Source organism: Lissotriton vulgaris, chromosome 1_1, assembly GCF_964263255.1.
Source record: "Lissotriton vulgaris chromosome 1_1, aLisVul1.2, whole genome shotgun sequence".
Taxonomy (NCBI): Eukaryota; Metazoa; Chordata; class Amphibia; order Caudata; family Salamandridae; genus Lissotriton; species Lissotriton vulgaris.
Genome location: NC_141685.1, coordinates 833,109,360 through 833,124,083, shown reverse-complemented (window position 1 = coordinate 833,124,083; position 14,724 = coordinate 833,109,360). Strand labels below are relative to the sequence as shown.

At 48.6% G+C, this 14,724-nt stretch overlaps 1 protein-coding gene across 1 annotated transcript in view; it reads left to right on the top strand.

Annotated features, from left to right (window-relative positions):
- ABCD3 (ATP binding cassette subfamily D member 3) overlaps window positions 1-14,724 on the top strand; it is a 370,248-nt gene that overhangs the window by 310,800 nt on the left and 44,724 nt on the right. The window contains exon 21 of the mRNA XM_086957398.1: window positions 4,069-4,173. Coding sequence (XP_086813524.1) covers window positions 4,069-4,173 — 105 coding nt within the window. The remainder of the gene's footprint in view (window positions 1-4,068; window positions 4,174-14,724) is intronic.

The following is a 14,724-nucleotide window of genomic DNA, read 5'->3' as shown; positions in this document are numbered from 1 at the left end:
TTATTTGGTGATAAGGATTAGTCCTCATCTCTACACTATTATTTTAACCACTGATGGGTACCTTGTCAATCATATCTGCTCCTGTGAGATGAGCATCCCTCTTTGGAGGACGAGAGTTTTGGTCTAGATGTGGAAGCATTTTGCAATACTGATCTTAGTAATTGCTTCTAGTTTTCTGTTTTTAATAGATTTGAACAGAAAAATATGCATAGATTGACCTTTCCAAGACCCTCATCCTCCACCTTCTCCTTAATGGGTACCTGGGCAAGCTTCTATTCCGTTATAAATTGGTAAAATCCCAGTATTGTCATGTTTGGTTTTACCATACAAATGTGTGGCTGACCGGAATGGGTTATGGGAATAAGATCCATTTGAGAAACTGTTTACTTTGCAGATTTCTGCATCTGGCATTTCTTTGAGGGTTAACAAGTGGTAGCATGTCTCACTTAACCTCCGTTATCTGCACATGCTGCCAGTTTCCAATATACTGTAAGTCAAGACGTTGTATGTTGTGCACAGAACCCATCATAGCCAGTTGTATAATTCTTTTTAGGCATATATTCAACCACTACATTGTTTTCAGCTGAACAACATCTTAAGTATGCCTGCCCTAACCGTTTAAAAAAAGTTTTTAATAGTGAATATTCCCAGACAGCTTTGTCCACCTCAATCAAGGGATATCGAAGATGTGCTGTCCTTTAGAATAACGTATTGAGAGTGTATACATTCATTACAAACTTACTTCATAAAAAAATAGATGACTTATTTACATATATGTGTCCAACATATATATTCACATATTCTATATTCACATATTCTTTGTGAAGTTGTGTCCAACAATAACCACTGAAGGTGAAATATTTAATTATCTGGGGACATCTTTTATCCCTCAGAGTTTAGCATAAATGAAAGGGAGCAGTGGTACCATCCATAAATCATCATCACAGTTGTCAATTCTGGCATGGTTCACAAAAGATTCCCCATCCCAACCTAGGGTGCAACGCATCTGCACTTGCATTCGGTATATTATGGTAGTTCTGGATCACATAACAAGAATTTCATTCACCAATGAAACTGAGGCACAGGAAATTCTGGGCTCCTAATCTTCAATTTGCGGTAATATGAAGAAAGGGGAACTGTTGCAAGTTTCTCCAAGCGAGCTGGGCCTTCTGTCGAGGTTCCACTCTGGGTCCCACCACTTCAACAACTGCCCCCCAGGTATGTGCCACTCAGGCAGCTGCCTGCAATTGTGCGTAGCAGCTCCATACACCAATGTAGCGTTTTTACCTCCAAAGAAATATACCTGGGGGCCTTCTTGCAGGCTCTCCTGGTACTCCTCAACAAGATACCATGCCCCCTCGGTATTCAGACATGGAAGGAAAGGGGTGGGGGCCTCACAAGCCCTGCTGCCACTAAGGAGACCTTGCTGAGTCCCCTGTAGGCAGAACTCACCAGAGCGGCCTGCCCGCAACCATTCAGTGCAGCTCCCGTCACCCAGTGCGAGTCTGTCCTCTGTATCTGAGGGTGTCTATGCTGGAGACCTCTTCTGATCTCACTCTGCCTCTCCTGCAGCCCGCGTAGCTGCACCACGTAGAGCAGGCACAGCTACAGCTCTATGAAATCTGCCTTTTCAGAGCGGCAGGGCTGCGGTGTGCAGCCATCCTCCTTCGGCTGCTCCTTGGGTTTTGCTTGCTCGGTTGCCAGGCAATGCAACCCCATTCACCTTTCCCTGGTCTCCGGCACTACAGTGTCTTGGGGTTTGACCTCACTCAGGCAAACTGTAAGCCGGAAGCAGGCAGCGCTCACAGTGACTAGTTTCCGGGGGAGCGCAAGGCCACTTCCCCAGTAGTTAAGGACACAAGCAGCATTCCAGAGGTTTGACCAAAAGGTGAAGTTATCCACCATGTGCTCCAGCTTGCAAAGACCCGGGCCAAAACAGCATTCCTAGGACAGCAAGCACTGAGGACACACCAGCACAGAGTGGCAGTACTTATTTCTGCTCAACGGGCAGCAGGTCTGCTCTACTGAGTAATGAAGTCCCAAGGTGGTTCCTCCTGGCAGTCCAGCAGTCCCCTGGTAGCATGTAGAGCCAGCAGCATCTGCTTACAAGTCCCACCAGTGTCAAAAATTAAGGGTACACAGCCCCTGTACTTATAGTCAAAACGTTTTGGTTCTGGGTGCACTTCAGACAACTTTCAGAAGTGCACAACACCCCCATTCAATCCCAAACCCTGGCTCCAGACACACTACAGGGGGGCGGAGACAGCATTGTGACAGTCAGCCACAGCCCTATTCAGGTGCAGGTGCACTCCTCCTAACACTCTAAATGCAGACCAGGCCTCTTCAGGTTCCAGGGAAACTCCTCCCACCACTCTAAATGGAGCCAAGGTCTATTCAACACAGCGCTGACTCACCCAGTAAAGGCAGGACACACCTCAATCCCCCTTGTGACTCTCTAGAGTGAATGCACATCTCCTTCTCCTGTCAGTCTAAACCAGACGGTGACTACACAACCAGGCAGGGCACAAAGAATCATAAGCACACAAATGCCCACTTCTAAAAGTTGCATTTCCAAAATAGTAATAACAAATCCGCTTTCACCAATAAGCAGGATTTATCACTACTATTCCAAACATACCAAACATGGCCTCACTACCCCTTTCATATCAGAAATTACCACTGAAGCACATATTTGGGAATTCCTAACGAAAACCAATGAGAGGGCAGCCTCACAGAAGCAAGAAACCAAATAGGCTGTTTGTCAGTACCCGGACATGCCACACATCTAAGGCACATGTTCTACCTTTTATACACACAGCACCATGCCCATAGGGCTACTTAAAGCCTACATTAGGGGTGACCTATGTGTAGTAAGAGGGGAGTTTCAGACATGGCAAACACTTGATAAGTGCCACGTCACTGCAGCAGTAAACTGCACAGGCAGGCCCAGCAGAGGCATGAGACCGGATTGAAAGGTTACTTCTGTGAGTGGCGCAAGCAGCGCTGCAGGGCGACTAGTAGCATTTAGTTTACAGGCTCTGGTTATATGGGATACCACTATACAAAGGACTTACAGGTAAATTAAATATGCCAAACAGGTGTAGATTTACAGGAGAGAGCACATGCATTTTAGCAATGATCAGCAGTGGCCAGTCATAAAACCAACAAAAACAGGTCAGAAAATATACAGAAGGAAGGCAAAAAGTTTGGGGATAAACCTGCAAAAGGGCCAGTTCCAACACTGTCTTATGTGGTGCCAGAGAAAGATCTGATACATCCCACTGGCATCTACAGACACCAGTACACTGAAGATGTCATACTCTATCACAAGCTGACATTTTAAATGTTAATTTCATTATTGTTTTTGAGCTAGAACCGTGCTACACCTCATAAGATGTTTTTCTCCAAGATCACTTGTATTTATAGTACATGACATATAACTCTTTGATTAAGTTATAGTCAGTCGTTAATTATTTATAATACTTTGTACTGGACACCTTTGTCCTTTGTTTATACTAAAATTGGCCATATGGTAGCTCTGGTTGAACAAAAAAAAGGGCTGTAATAAATGTATTGACGTGCCATGTTGAAGTGAAGTGTTTGCGTTGGTGGATAATGACTTACTTGGATTTGTAACTTTTTATCCTTTCTTATAATTACGTACATTACTTTACATTTTAGGTTGTGGTCGTTTTTTCAAAAATAATTGACTACGTTCTTAACTCCTTCATACCTAATTGTTTTCTGTTAACTTAGTTTCTGTTGCTCTTTGTCTCTCCTTGTTCTTATCTCTTAGATATCTTTCCATTTCATTGTTGGTGAAGTCTCTGGGCTTAAATCCTGGCTCTTCCATAACTTTTCACTCGTATAAGTCATTTTGTCTCTACTTTTCTGTGTTTCAGTTTTTATACGGAGAAAGGTGCTTTTCTGCCTGCCTTAGATGTCCATACCATTTGTAGTCTGCTAGTATCAATGTTGTTCTGTCCAGTTTTTCAAACACTTGCATTTATGGAATGATCTTTTCATCTGTGCTGGCTATTAATGATCTGAATTGTGTTTTGATTTTAGATGGCAAGGCTTTTCTATCATAAACCTCAGTTTGCCATTTTAGATGAATGCACAAGTGCAGTCAGTGTTGATGTGGAAGGATACATTTACAGCCACTGCAGGAAGGTACGTGCCAAATATTTACTCTAATGCCTCTTGTCCTGTGTGCATTTTTTTATGGGGACAACGTGTTGCTATTGAATAAGGGATGGTGCTGAAACCTAAACCAGACTTTATGGAGAAAAACACAGTTCAAAACTAGGTTTCAACATCATTCATTGAGGACCACAATCACAATGCAACTACATAAAAATCTTTTATGTAGTCAGTGGTTAGCCGGAAAACCTGACATGGTTGCAGACCAGACAGACTGTTCCACATCCCAGCATTCTTTTGAAGAAGACTTTTTACCCCATTATCAACTTACAATCCGTTGAGGAGTATGCATATTTTCAGGAAAAAGGAACATTAGAATAACGTCCTAAACTAGCAATTTTCACACATTTATTGGAACTCTATCCAAAGGATAATCCATTGTGGTATTAGTGGAGAATTGGTCCACCTGATCGGCCTTGTGCACCCTTTTTTATATAATGTTTTTAAACAGTTTTTTTTTTTCCATTGGAGCAACACCTGCTGATAGAAATGGGATTTCTGGTTTGCTAAGGCTTGCGCCAAAGCCAGGCAGAAACCACCACTCTAGTCAGGGCAGGGTAGTTACACACTGATGATAACCCCTGCTCACCCCCTTGGTAGCTTGGCAAGAGCAGTCAGGCTTATCACCGAGGCAATGTGTAAAGCATTTGCTCAACACACACACACACACAGCAGCTACACACTAGACACACCCCAAAAGTGACTCCACAGAAGGTTACGTCAAAAATAGGCTTTGTATTATCATAAACACATTAGAAACATAATGACACATTTACACTGTGCCAACTGGCACTAGGCAATATTCACAGGGGACTATATACAGGAATAGGTCTATCGGGCCACAGTCAGAACAATCAGAACAGGTAAGTAACTTTAAAACAATCAGTAACTACTGGCACCATAATGACTTAAGCATTTTCACATTCGACACCCTCCTAAGCATATTTTTGTACTCCGCCCCACATATACCGCATCGAAAAACATAGCGTTTATGAGGATGATCCATGCCAACCAACGGTTGAGTAGCTACAAGTGTCCATTCCACCACTTGATCACTTTAGTAATAAAAGGGGGAACTGAATGGACAACCATTCCTCCTCCCCCCCAAGTTGATTACTCACCCTCCTAAGCATAAACACATTACGCATTAGGACCTCAGCAGCCCAAACACATTAGGCAATAATCATGGTGCAACAGTTGCAATTGTCCCAGGCATCACATAAAGGACATGGGGCAAGAAATCACGACCATCGCCACATTACGCAAAAGGCATCATAAGCCTAAACAGGGCACCACAGTAACACAGCACCTTAGGCATAGCCCACATTATGCATCATATACCAGTAGGGCCCACCTCAAACTGACCCCAGGCCAACTGGCCTTTTCTAGGGCTCCAATGCCCTATGTCCAGCAAAGTCAGGGCTCTGAGGGGGTCCTCACAAAGGCCCCCTGGCTGCCTCAGCAGCAAACACAAAGTGCGCACTGCGCTGGGGCCTGGGGTGCTTCTCACCCATTTCCCTCCTCTCCAAAGGCATGACCAACAGCGTTACAATTGCCCACTCTCTTTCACGTTGCAGCTGGTGAATTTGTCTCAGCCCCACTGTGCCTTCTGAGCCCCCACTGGGGCTCCCAAACGGAAATCCCCCCAGGTCCCACTCCGGGACTAAAAAGAAATGGCCCCAAGTGTTGCAGCTGCCCACTGACCGGTGGGGGAGCTGGGAAAATACGCTGGCACTCAAGGTGCCTCGAGAGCCTCCTTTACTGGGCTCCTTCTAGTGCCCTCAATCGGCACCACCAGCGCACCACCACTTCAGCCCCCACTCACTGGGGGCTCGTCCCGACTCCTCTGCCCCCTCGCACACCAGAGGGAGAAGGCACCGAAAATGTGCCCTGACCAGGCCCCTCTCCTCTGGCCTCTCGCATCCCACTTCCCTCTCAGAGACTGGGGCAGTCGGAAATGGCTCGCAAGGCTCCGGCCGAACCCCTCCCCTCGGTCTCCTCCCCTTCAGCCTCGCTCACTGGGACTTTTACGGCGGACCAGGCCACAACAGCTGGATGGGGTCCCGCCATTCTGAGGGTCTCGCGGAGCGCAGTCTCTGTTTTCCTCTTCTTCTTTGGCAGGCACCAGCGCGGGGTAGGCTCCTGCCTGGATATCCGCTGGCACTTCCGGAGGTGGGTAGGCCCCCGCCCTCCTTCCTGGAACAGCTCCGCCCACAACCAGGCAGCTTTGCCTGCCTTCCCTGTTTTCGCCGCTCACAGCGGTAAAGGCGGCGGCTCCTCATTTCGGGTCGCGGTTCAATGCAGGGTGGGCACCTGCTTTTTAAGGAACTTTACAAACGGGGTGGGTACCCACTAAGCAGCAAAAATGCAGGGTGGGCACCGGCTAGTAAACACAAAATGTGGGGTGTGCACCTGCTGCCACCGTCAGCTCAGGGGAATCCCCACGTCTGGATTCCCTCTATATGACTGTAGCAGCACGCTACCAGCTCCTCGCTCTCATCTTGGGTAAATAGAATATAGCGCTCCCGAGGCGTTAAGCCCCTCCAAGTGCCTGGGGTAAGCTGGGCCAAGAATAAAATGTCATTGGGGCTGGGGACACCCATCAGGGCGCAGCGAGGCTGGCCAGCATGCAGGGACCCCAAGAAGCTGCAGCAGGGTCCCACGGCGGTTCCTCCTGGCAGTGTGTCCCCTCCAGCCCAAGTAAGTACAGGAACAATACTTTTTTATGGGCCCTATCTTTATACCACTTTTCCCCTTTGTCTACAAAGCACAGGGCTTGGGAAAAAACAGTCCCAAATGGTTCTGGAGCACTCTGTTAACCAGGCTCCTCTTCCTTATTGTTAGGTGGGGGCTCGTCATCAGACACACCACAGAGGGGCGGATTAGGGCAGGCACCATCCTATTCAGGAACCGTGGATTTCTCCTCTCACCACTCTAAATGCAGATGTCCCATTCAGCCTAGCGTTGACTCACTCTGCCCCTCCTGGAGCCACACGCCACACACCACACCAGCCCCTGTCACTCAAAAGCCAGACATGCAATTCACATCAGGCAGGCAGACACATAGCACACAAATACCAACTTCTGAAAGTGGCATTTCTAAAATGGGTATAAGAAATCTGTGCACACCATTGTGTAGCATTTATTATCACTATTCCAAACTTGGCCACGCTGCGTCTTCCATATCAGGAATTACCACTGAAACACTTATCAGGGAATCTCCAATGTATTCCTATGGGAGGGCAGCCCCACAGTAGTGAGAAGCCAAAATGGCTTTTTGTCACTACCAGGACATGTCACAGACTTCAGGTACACGTCTTATCTTTTTTTTTACTATGTACTCTGCCCATAGGGCTAGCTAGGGCCTACCTTAGGAGTGACTGACATGTAGTAAAAGGGGGGGTCACGACATGGCACACTCTTAAGGTGACACCTCACAGTGGCAGTAAAACTGCACGTACAGGCCCTGCAATGGCAGAGGCCTGGGATAGGTTTGAAAGGCTACTTTGGTGGGTGGCACAATCCGCTCTGCAAGCCCACCAGCAGCATTTAATTTACCAGCCCTGGGTATACGGGATACCACTTTTCCAAGGATCTGACAGGTAAATTAAATAAGCCAAACAGGTGTAGACCAATCTTACCATATTTAACCGGAAGACCACACACACTTTCCACTTGGACAGCAGTGCTAAAGTGCCCAGAGGCCTAAAACCACCAACACCATGTCGGGAAAAAAGGCTAGGAAACCGGCAAAATGTTTAGGGATGACCCTTCAAAAAGGGCCAAGTCCAACACCTAAAAAATTAACAGCAAGCAGTGAGCGAAGATGGCCGCCTGGTAGGAGCTCCTCGAAGGAGCTCCCCGTGCTTGGGATCCCTTAAGTGGGTATATCCCTGTTAGCAGCAGCCATCGACCTCCCCAGGAACAGGAATCTTGTTCTGGACACCGCTGCGACCCGCCAGCTTCACAACGTCCGTGGAGGAACGCGCTGGGATAGCGGAACAACAACAAGGCGGAGTGAGGCTCGGGTCGGTCGCAAGAGACACCCGATTTCCTCCACAGCCGGGGACAGAACAGAACGCGCACACCGGAGTGTCCCCTCCCTCCTCCGAACGGAAGGCAGACACGGAGATCGGGAGCCAGGGAGACACCTCAGCGGACACCCCAGGACCGAAGAGGGCAACAACAACAACCTCGGAACATCCCCCTGCCTGCTGCTGAGGACGCCGGTCGGTGCACTTGCACCGGCATCGACAAGAGATCACCGAGAGCAGCGAGGAGCCAGCCGACAACGGAGCCCTGCCCACCCCCTCTGCAACACCGCCGCAGCAGAGGAATCACACCGGGGCAGAGGGCACCAGGAACAAAGCGGAGCATCGGACCCCAGGACGCAGCCAGGAACAGAACACACACCGGAGTGTCTCCTCCCACCCCCGAACTGAACTGAAGCGGGGTTCGGGAACCAAGGATACACCTCAGAGGACACCCCAGGACCGAAGGGGCTGAGGCAACAACATCAACAACATCGGATCAAGACAACGGAGCCCCCTCACCCCTTGCACCACCGCCACAGTAGAGGAATGAGAGCGGGGCAGCGGACACCAGGGCGAAGGCAGGAGAAGCACCGGACACGGCCCCGACGGCAGAAAAGGCAGCACCGGGTCACGGCGACCCCCCCCCCCCCCCCCCCCCCCCCCTCTCACACCGCAGCAGAGGAGCACGAGCGGTCGGGAGAGCAGGGAGGGACGTTGATGGCACACACGACGGGGGTCACTAGATCACGAAGCGGAGCCGTGAGAGCTAACACAGCTCACAATCATAAGGAGCAAACTAGGACCAGTCACATACACCCACGAAGGGGTAGGAAGTCAACCATGGATTTCTTTAATGCTTCTGTCTAACTCTGCTGGTAAGAGGGATTGAATCACAAAACTCAGGTATTTACTTTTCCCTCCCACCGACTCTCTTTTTGAAAAGCCTAACTCACTGAAAAACTCTATTCCTCTGTACAAAATGGCGGGGGCCATAAAACTGTAACAATAAATCCCCCATACCTTCTATCTTCCACGCGCCCCTTCAGCTCAACTCCCCCACATAGAGATAAGACTCCCAGCCAGACTTGAGCTCTGGTTGCTTGAACAGGAAGTGGAATCTCTTCCCCGGTGCTCAGAGCATAGCAGCAAAAAGAGGACTATTCTCTCCTACTCCCAGCCTGCTTAGCAACAAACAAAGGACTACTTGCCTGATCTGAACTATTTGGCGGCCATCTTAGTCTAGTCTCCAGCCTCTATGGGATTATAGTATTGTAGACTAGTATAACAGAATGCCGGCCTATGCCTATATATTATTATACTCTCACTATAGTTTTATTACTTGTTTAGACCTGATTACTACCTCATATATGAAAGAATGCCTACCTATTATTATATTGGTGCAATATTGCCATTTTAGCCTTATCTGAATGTATGTACTACACAGATTGCTACCTCATACAGGAAAGTGCGTTTGCCAACACTGCATTAGTACGCTCTAGCTCTACTCTAAACATCTGTATTACTCAGATTACTACCTTACTTAGGCAAGAGTGTTTACACATCATTGCAGTACCACACCTATATCGGTGTTTTGAACACCTGTACGCACAGACTATTACCTCGTATCTTGGAGCCCTCACGAGTACCACTTTCACTTGTATTCTGAACATTGGTAAATGCACAGATCTCTACCTCACACTAGTTGAACCGACAATCAGTGTCACCCTCGATTTTTGAATTTAGAGTTTTGTAAATTGTGTATCTGGATCCTCTCCAATATCAATATTATCAACTATAGTATAGTGCACTCACCCATTGTACCCCACCCTTATATTTTATCAGTATTATGCCTATTATTACACCTTGTACCTTACTAATTACCGTATGTATTTGCCCTACTGCTCACTCTCATAGCCGGGAAAGGCTGGCTGAGTACTAGTGTCACTTTTTATAACATCTTGCTTACTGTGACTTATCATTGTGTTTCCAACTGTTTGCGCCCGTTTCTGCAAGCTTGTCTTTCTGCACTTTGGTACTATTATAGTCCACTACTGCATCCTCCCATACCCACCTAATCCTGCAACGCATCATGGACCCCATCGGCAAACATACATACAAAATCATTTATCCACCATCACTCACCAAAAAAGCCGCCAAACGCTTTAAACACAACTTCCTTAGGTCACACTCGGAAAAGCCCTTCGCTGACACCTACTTCTCACCGGTTAATGGATCCCTGCACACCGATATCATCTTCCACACCACACGCAGAGCTCAATGGAGAAAAGCGTTCTTCACCCTACTCACCGTCTCCTCGACTAGAAAATCCGCACACAGCCAAACTCTCTCCATCTCCCCGTCCCGGGTCTTTCCAGGCAGAGCCACCATCACTATTTACAATACCGGGATTGTCCTATTACAATCCACAGACAAGAACCTGGAACTGCTAGACAACATGTTCCCCACCTTCAAAGAACACCTCTCCAAGTCACGGACAAACACGCATATCTACCCCAATTCCACCAACCATGACCTCTCAGCTGCATACTTCTCAATCAGGGACACACCTACCACCCCTGACCTCCCATCCCCCACCCACAACCACACTAACCCAACTCAGCACCCCATCTCAGACATAGATCGCTCCCCCTCATACGCCGCCCGTTCCACCAACGTCCGGACCTCCACACATACCCTCAACACACCTTCCACACCTACAGCGGGCATTAACACCTCGCTCGGCGCCGACAGCACAATCCCCACACTTAACACTCCCAACTTATTCCAGCACCAGAATCACACGCATTCTGACAATTCCCCCCTTTTATCCCCCCCCATTCTCAGTCCTCACTACCCACCAATCTACTGCGCAGAACGTACTCCCTCTCTTAATTTAACGCCCCTTCCCATTAACAGGATCATCTCCACTCACACTCCCCCTCCTACTCTCAGCCCCTACTATCCTCCTTCCAACACAGCTACCAGTCTCCCAGCCTACACGCTGTCCCCCACGCCTACCACCAATGCCCCCGCCCATAACATCAATTTCCTCCCTATCCCATCCACTCCCCAACAGTCCAGAACCTCTCACCTCCCTAACCCTATCCCACGCTCCAACACAACGCAGACCTGCCTGAACACCAGCCCTCCCCCTCGCCTGCACACGAGCTCCCTGGCCAGCCAATCACCCCTGACTGCCACCCTCACCCCCACCACCTACCTTACGATGGAACTCATCATGGCCACCCTCACTCAGATCAAAGAAGACATCCAGGACATCAAAGAACGACTCTCCACATGTCCTACACACCACCCAGCCACCTCCACCCCCCATCCCAGCCTACCTCCTTCCCCCCCGGCGGTCCCCCACCCTCACCACGCCCCACACCAGGCTTCAAACCCTGCTCATAGGCGCAGCAATTCCCGTAGTCCTCAGCATCGCCCCTGCAACGCCTCACACGTCCACACCTCCCCGCCAAATGTGTCCCCCACCTCTCAGGCCAACTCTCGCACTCAGCTATGCCCCAAGCTGACATCAATCCCAGCTCTTAATCGCAACAATCGCCCTCGCCGCACCCACAACTCTTCTTCTGACCTCGACACACTCACCCTTCTCCGCTCCTATGAACCAGCCCCCCAAACTCACACAAGCACCCCACACCGCAACATTCCCACGATACACCCAAATCCCCTTAGACCACCCACATCAAACAGCAGAGCCTCCATCCCCACTAACCTTAGAGAAGTCCCTCTCTCGCTAGAACAATCTAACACCCTCTACACACCCCGCATCAAATGCGCGCTTCTCAACTGCAGATCGGCGACGAAACACTCAGCAGCCATTGCTGAACTCCTCTTATCGCAGGACCTAGACCTAATCATCTTGACTGAAACGTGGCTAACTGAATCCTCGACACCCATAATGGACATTCTGGTTCCTCCCAACTTCCACATTATTAGGCACGACAGAACAGGCCGAATAGGTGGCGGAATCGCATGCATATACAAAAACAACCTCTCTGTTCAGAAAGTCAATTCCACATCCTTGCCATCCCCAACATCCTGTGAATACATCTGCCTCAACATCATCAGTGAGGGCAAACCGATATGCACTCTGCACAGCATATACCACCCACCCAGGGACAACCTCACCTTCTCCCAACAAATCATGGATATGATCTCAACCAATTCCGGTCGCCAGCTCACCCAAATATACCTTGGTGACTTCAACCTCCACTGGAATGACAGCAGCGACGCAGTGGTAAACAGTCTAAAAAATTTCCTCGATGCCCTGAACCTCACCCAAATATGCAACAGTCCGACCCATGAGAAAGGCTCCATCATCGACCTGATCATCTCCAAGGAGCAATCTATCCAACTTGAATCCATCCAACCTTGTGACTGGTCGGATCACCACATTATCACATTCTTTATCAACGAAAAAATCAAAGTCAACCCGGTGCAGCTCTCCAAGCCCAAGGTCTGGAAAAGAAACACGAAAAAGCTCAACCCTGGCTCTCTGCCCCCTAACAGCTGCAATCTCCTACTCCCTCCTGCAGGCGCCTCGGACGTCCAAACCTTGACTGACCACTATCTCAACACTATGACTTCGATAATCAATGAGGCTGCACCTATGCAACTAAAAAGAGTCGCCACTAAAATCTCCAAACCATGGTACGACGGGAGTCTCAACGAAGATAGAAGAGACATGCGAATGGCAGAACGGGCCTGGAGATCAGCCCCCTCTGCAGTGCACCTAAAAGAGTTGAAGAAGAAGAGAAACGCCTACTTCAGGAAAATAAAACGCTCAAAATCGGACTTCTTCCGCCTCCAACTTAACCAAGCAAAGAACCGCCCGAGAAAACTGTTTGAGCTAATCAAATCACAATCCAAAGAGCCACCACAACCACTCAACACTGGGAGTGTGGTACCCTCATGTGAAGACTTCGCTGCCTTCTTTACCCAAAAAACCGACAAAATAAAAAGCGATCTCCTCACTGACGCAAGCCTCTACTCCAAACCCAAATGCCCAGCACCCGTTGAACCAAAAAACAATGCGACATGGTCAACCTTTGACACATATTCGGAAGAAGAAATTGGCAAATTACTTAGCACCCTGAAACCTTCCAATCACCTCACGGACCCCCTCCCTGCCTTCGCAGTAAAAGACTTTACCCCACTGATTCTCCCTCTCTGGACTAAAATCATCAACAGCTCTCTCCAACAAGGAAGCATACCTGACTCCCTCAAAGTTGGTCAGGTCACACCTCTACTAAAGAAACCAACAGCCGACCCCGCGGATCTCAACAACTACCGTCCCATCACCAATATCCCCACTCTCGCCAAACTGCTGGAAAAATGTGCACAACTACAATTGACTAAACACATTGAACAATTCGATCTCCTCAACCCTCACCAATCAGGTTTCCGAGCAGGACACAGCACAGAAACGGCTATGACTCACATAATTGACGACGCACTTCAAATGCTAGACCAAAATGATACCTGCCTCCTCATCCTTCTCGATCTCTCCTCCGCATTCGACACCGTTAAACATGAGAATCTAACAGAACTACTAAACAAAAGAATGGGCTTATCTGGAACTGTCCTCAAATGGTTCACTTCCTTTCTCCGCAACAGGACGCAGAAATTCAAGAGCAACAACCTGATGTCCACGCCAGTACCTGTAACGCTAGGCGTCCCCCAAGGATCTTCTCTATCCCCAACCTTGTTCAACCTAGTCATGGAACCGCTCACCACTCTGCTACAAGAATCCAATGTACACTTTCACATGTATGCCGATGACACCCAACTCTACCTCAAACTGCAATCTCCCAATGACATCCTGCTCCTGAACTCAACGATCAGATGCACCCAATCCTGGCTTGCCGACAATCACCTCAAACTCAATGCCCTGAAAACAGAGTTCCTTCTGATCGCACCTCCATCGAAGATAACCACCACTCAACATTGGCTTAAACTCCTAACCGCACTCAATGTCCAACCCACCATCGTGGAATCAGCAAAATCTTTAGGCATAACACTCGACACCAATCTCAACATGCAGCAACATGTCAGCAAAGCTACTAAGGGAGCGAACTTCCAGATCAATACTTTGAGGAAACTTAAACCCTACCTCCCAGCCAAAGACTTCCAAACAGCGGTGCAAACACTAGTCATCCCACGAATTGAATACGGCATCACCTCCCTCTGCGGACTCCCACTAACTACAACTGCACCACTAAAAGCATCTCTAAATGCTGCAGCGAGACTTATCACGGGGTCAAAAAAGCACTCCCACATCACCCCTGACTTGAAATCCTTGAATTGGTTGCCGTTTGAAGCCAGAATACATTTGAAAATAGCCTGCATGACACACAAGGCTGTACACCTAAACTCACCCGGCTACCTTGCTCAGAAATTGACAATCTCTGGGGGAACCAGAAACACGAGAGGCGCAAACAATCTTCTGTTGAAACCTCGAAGA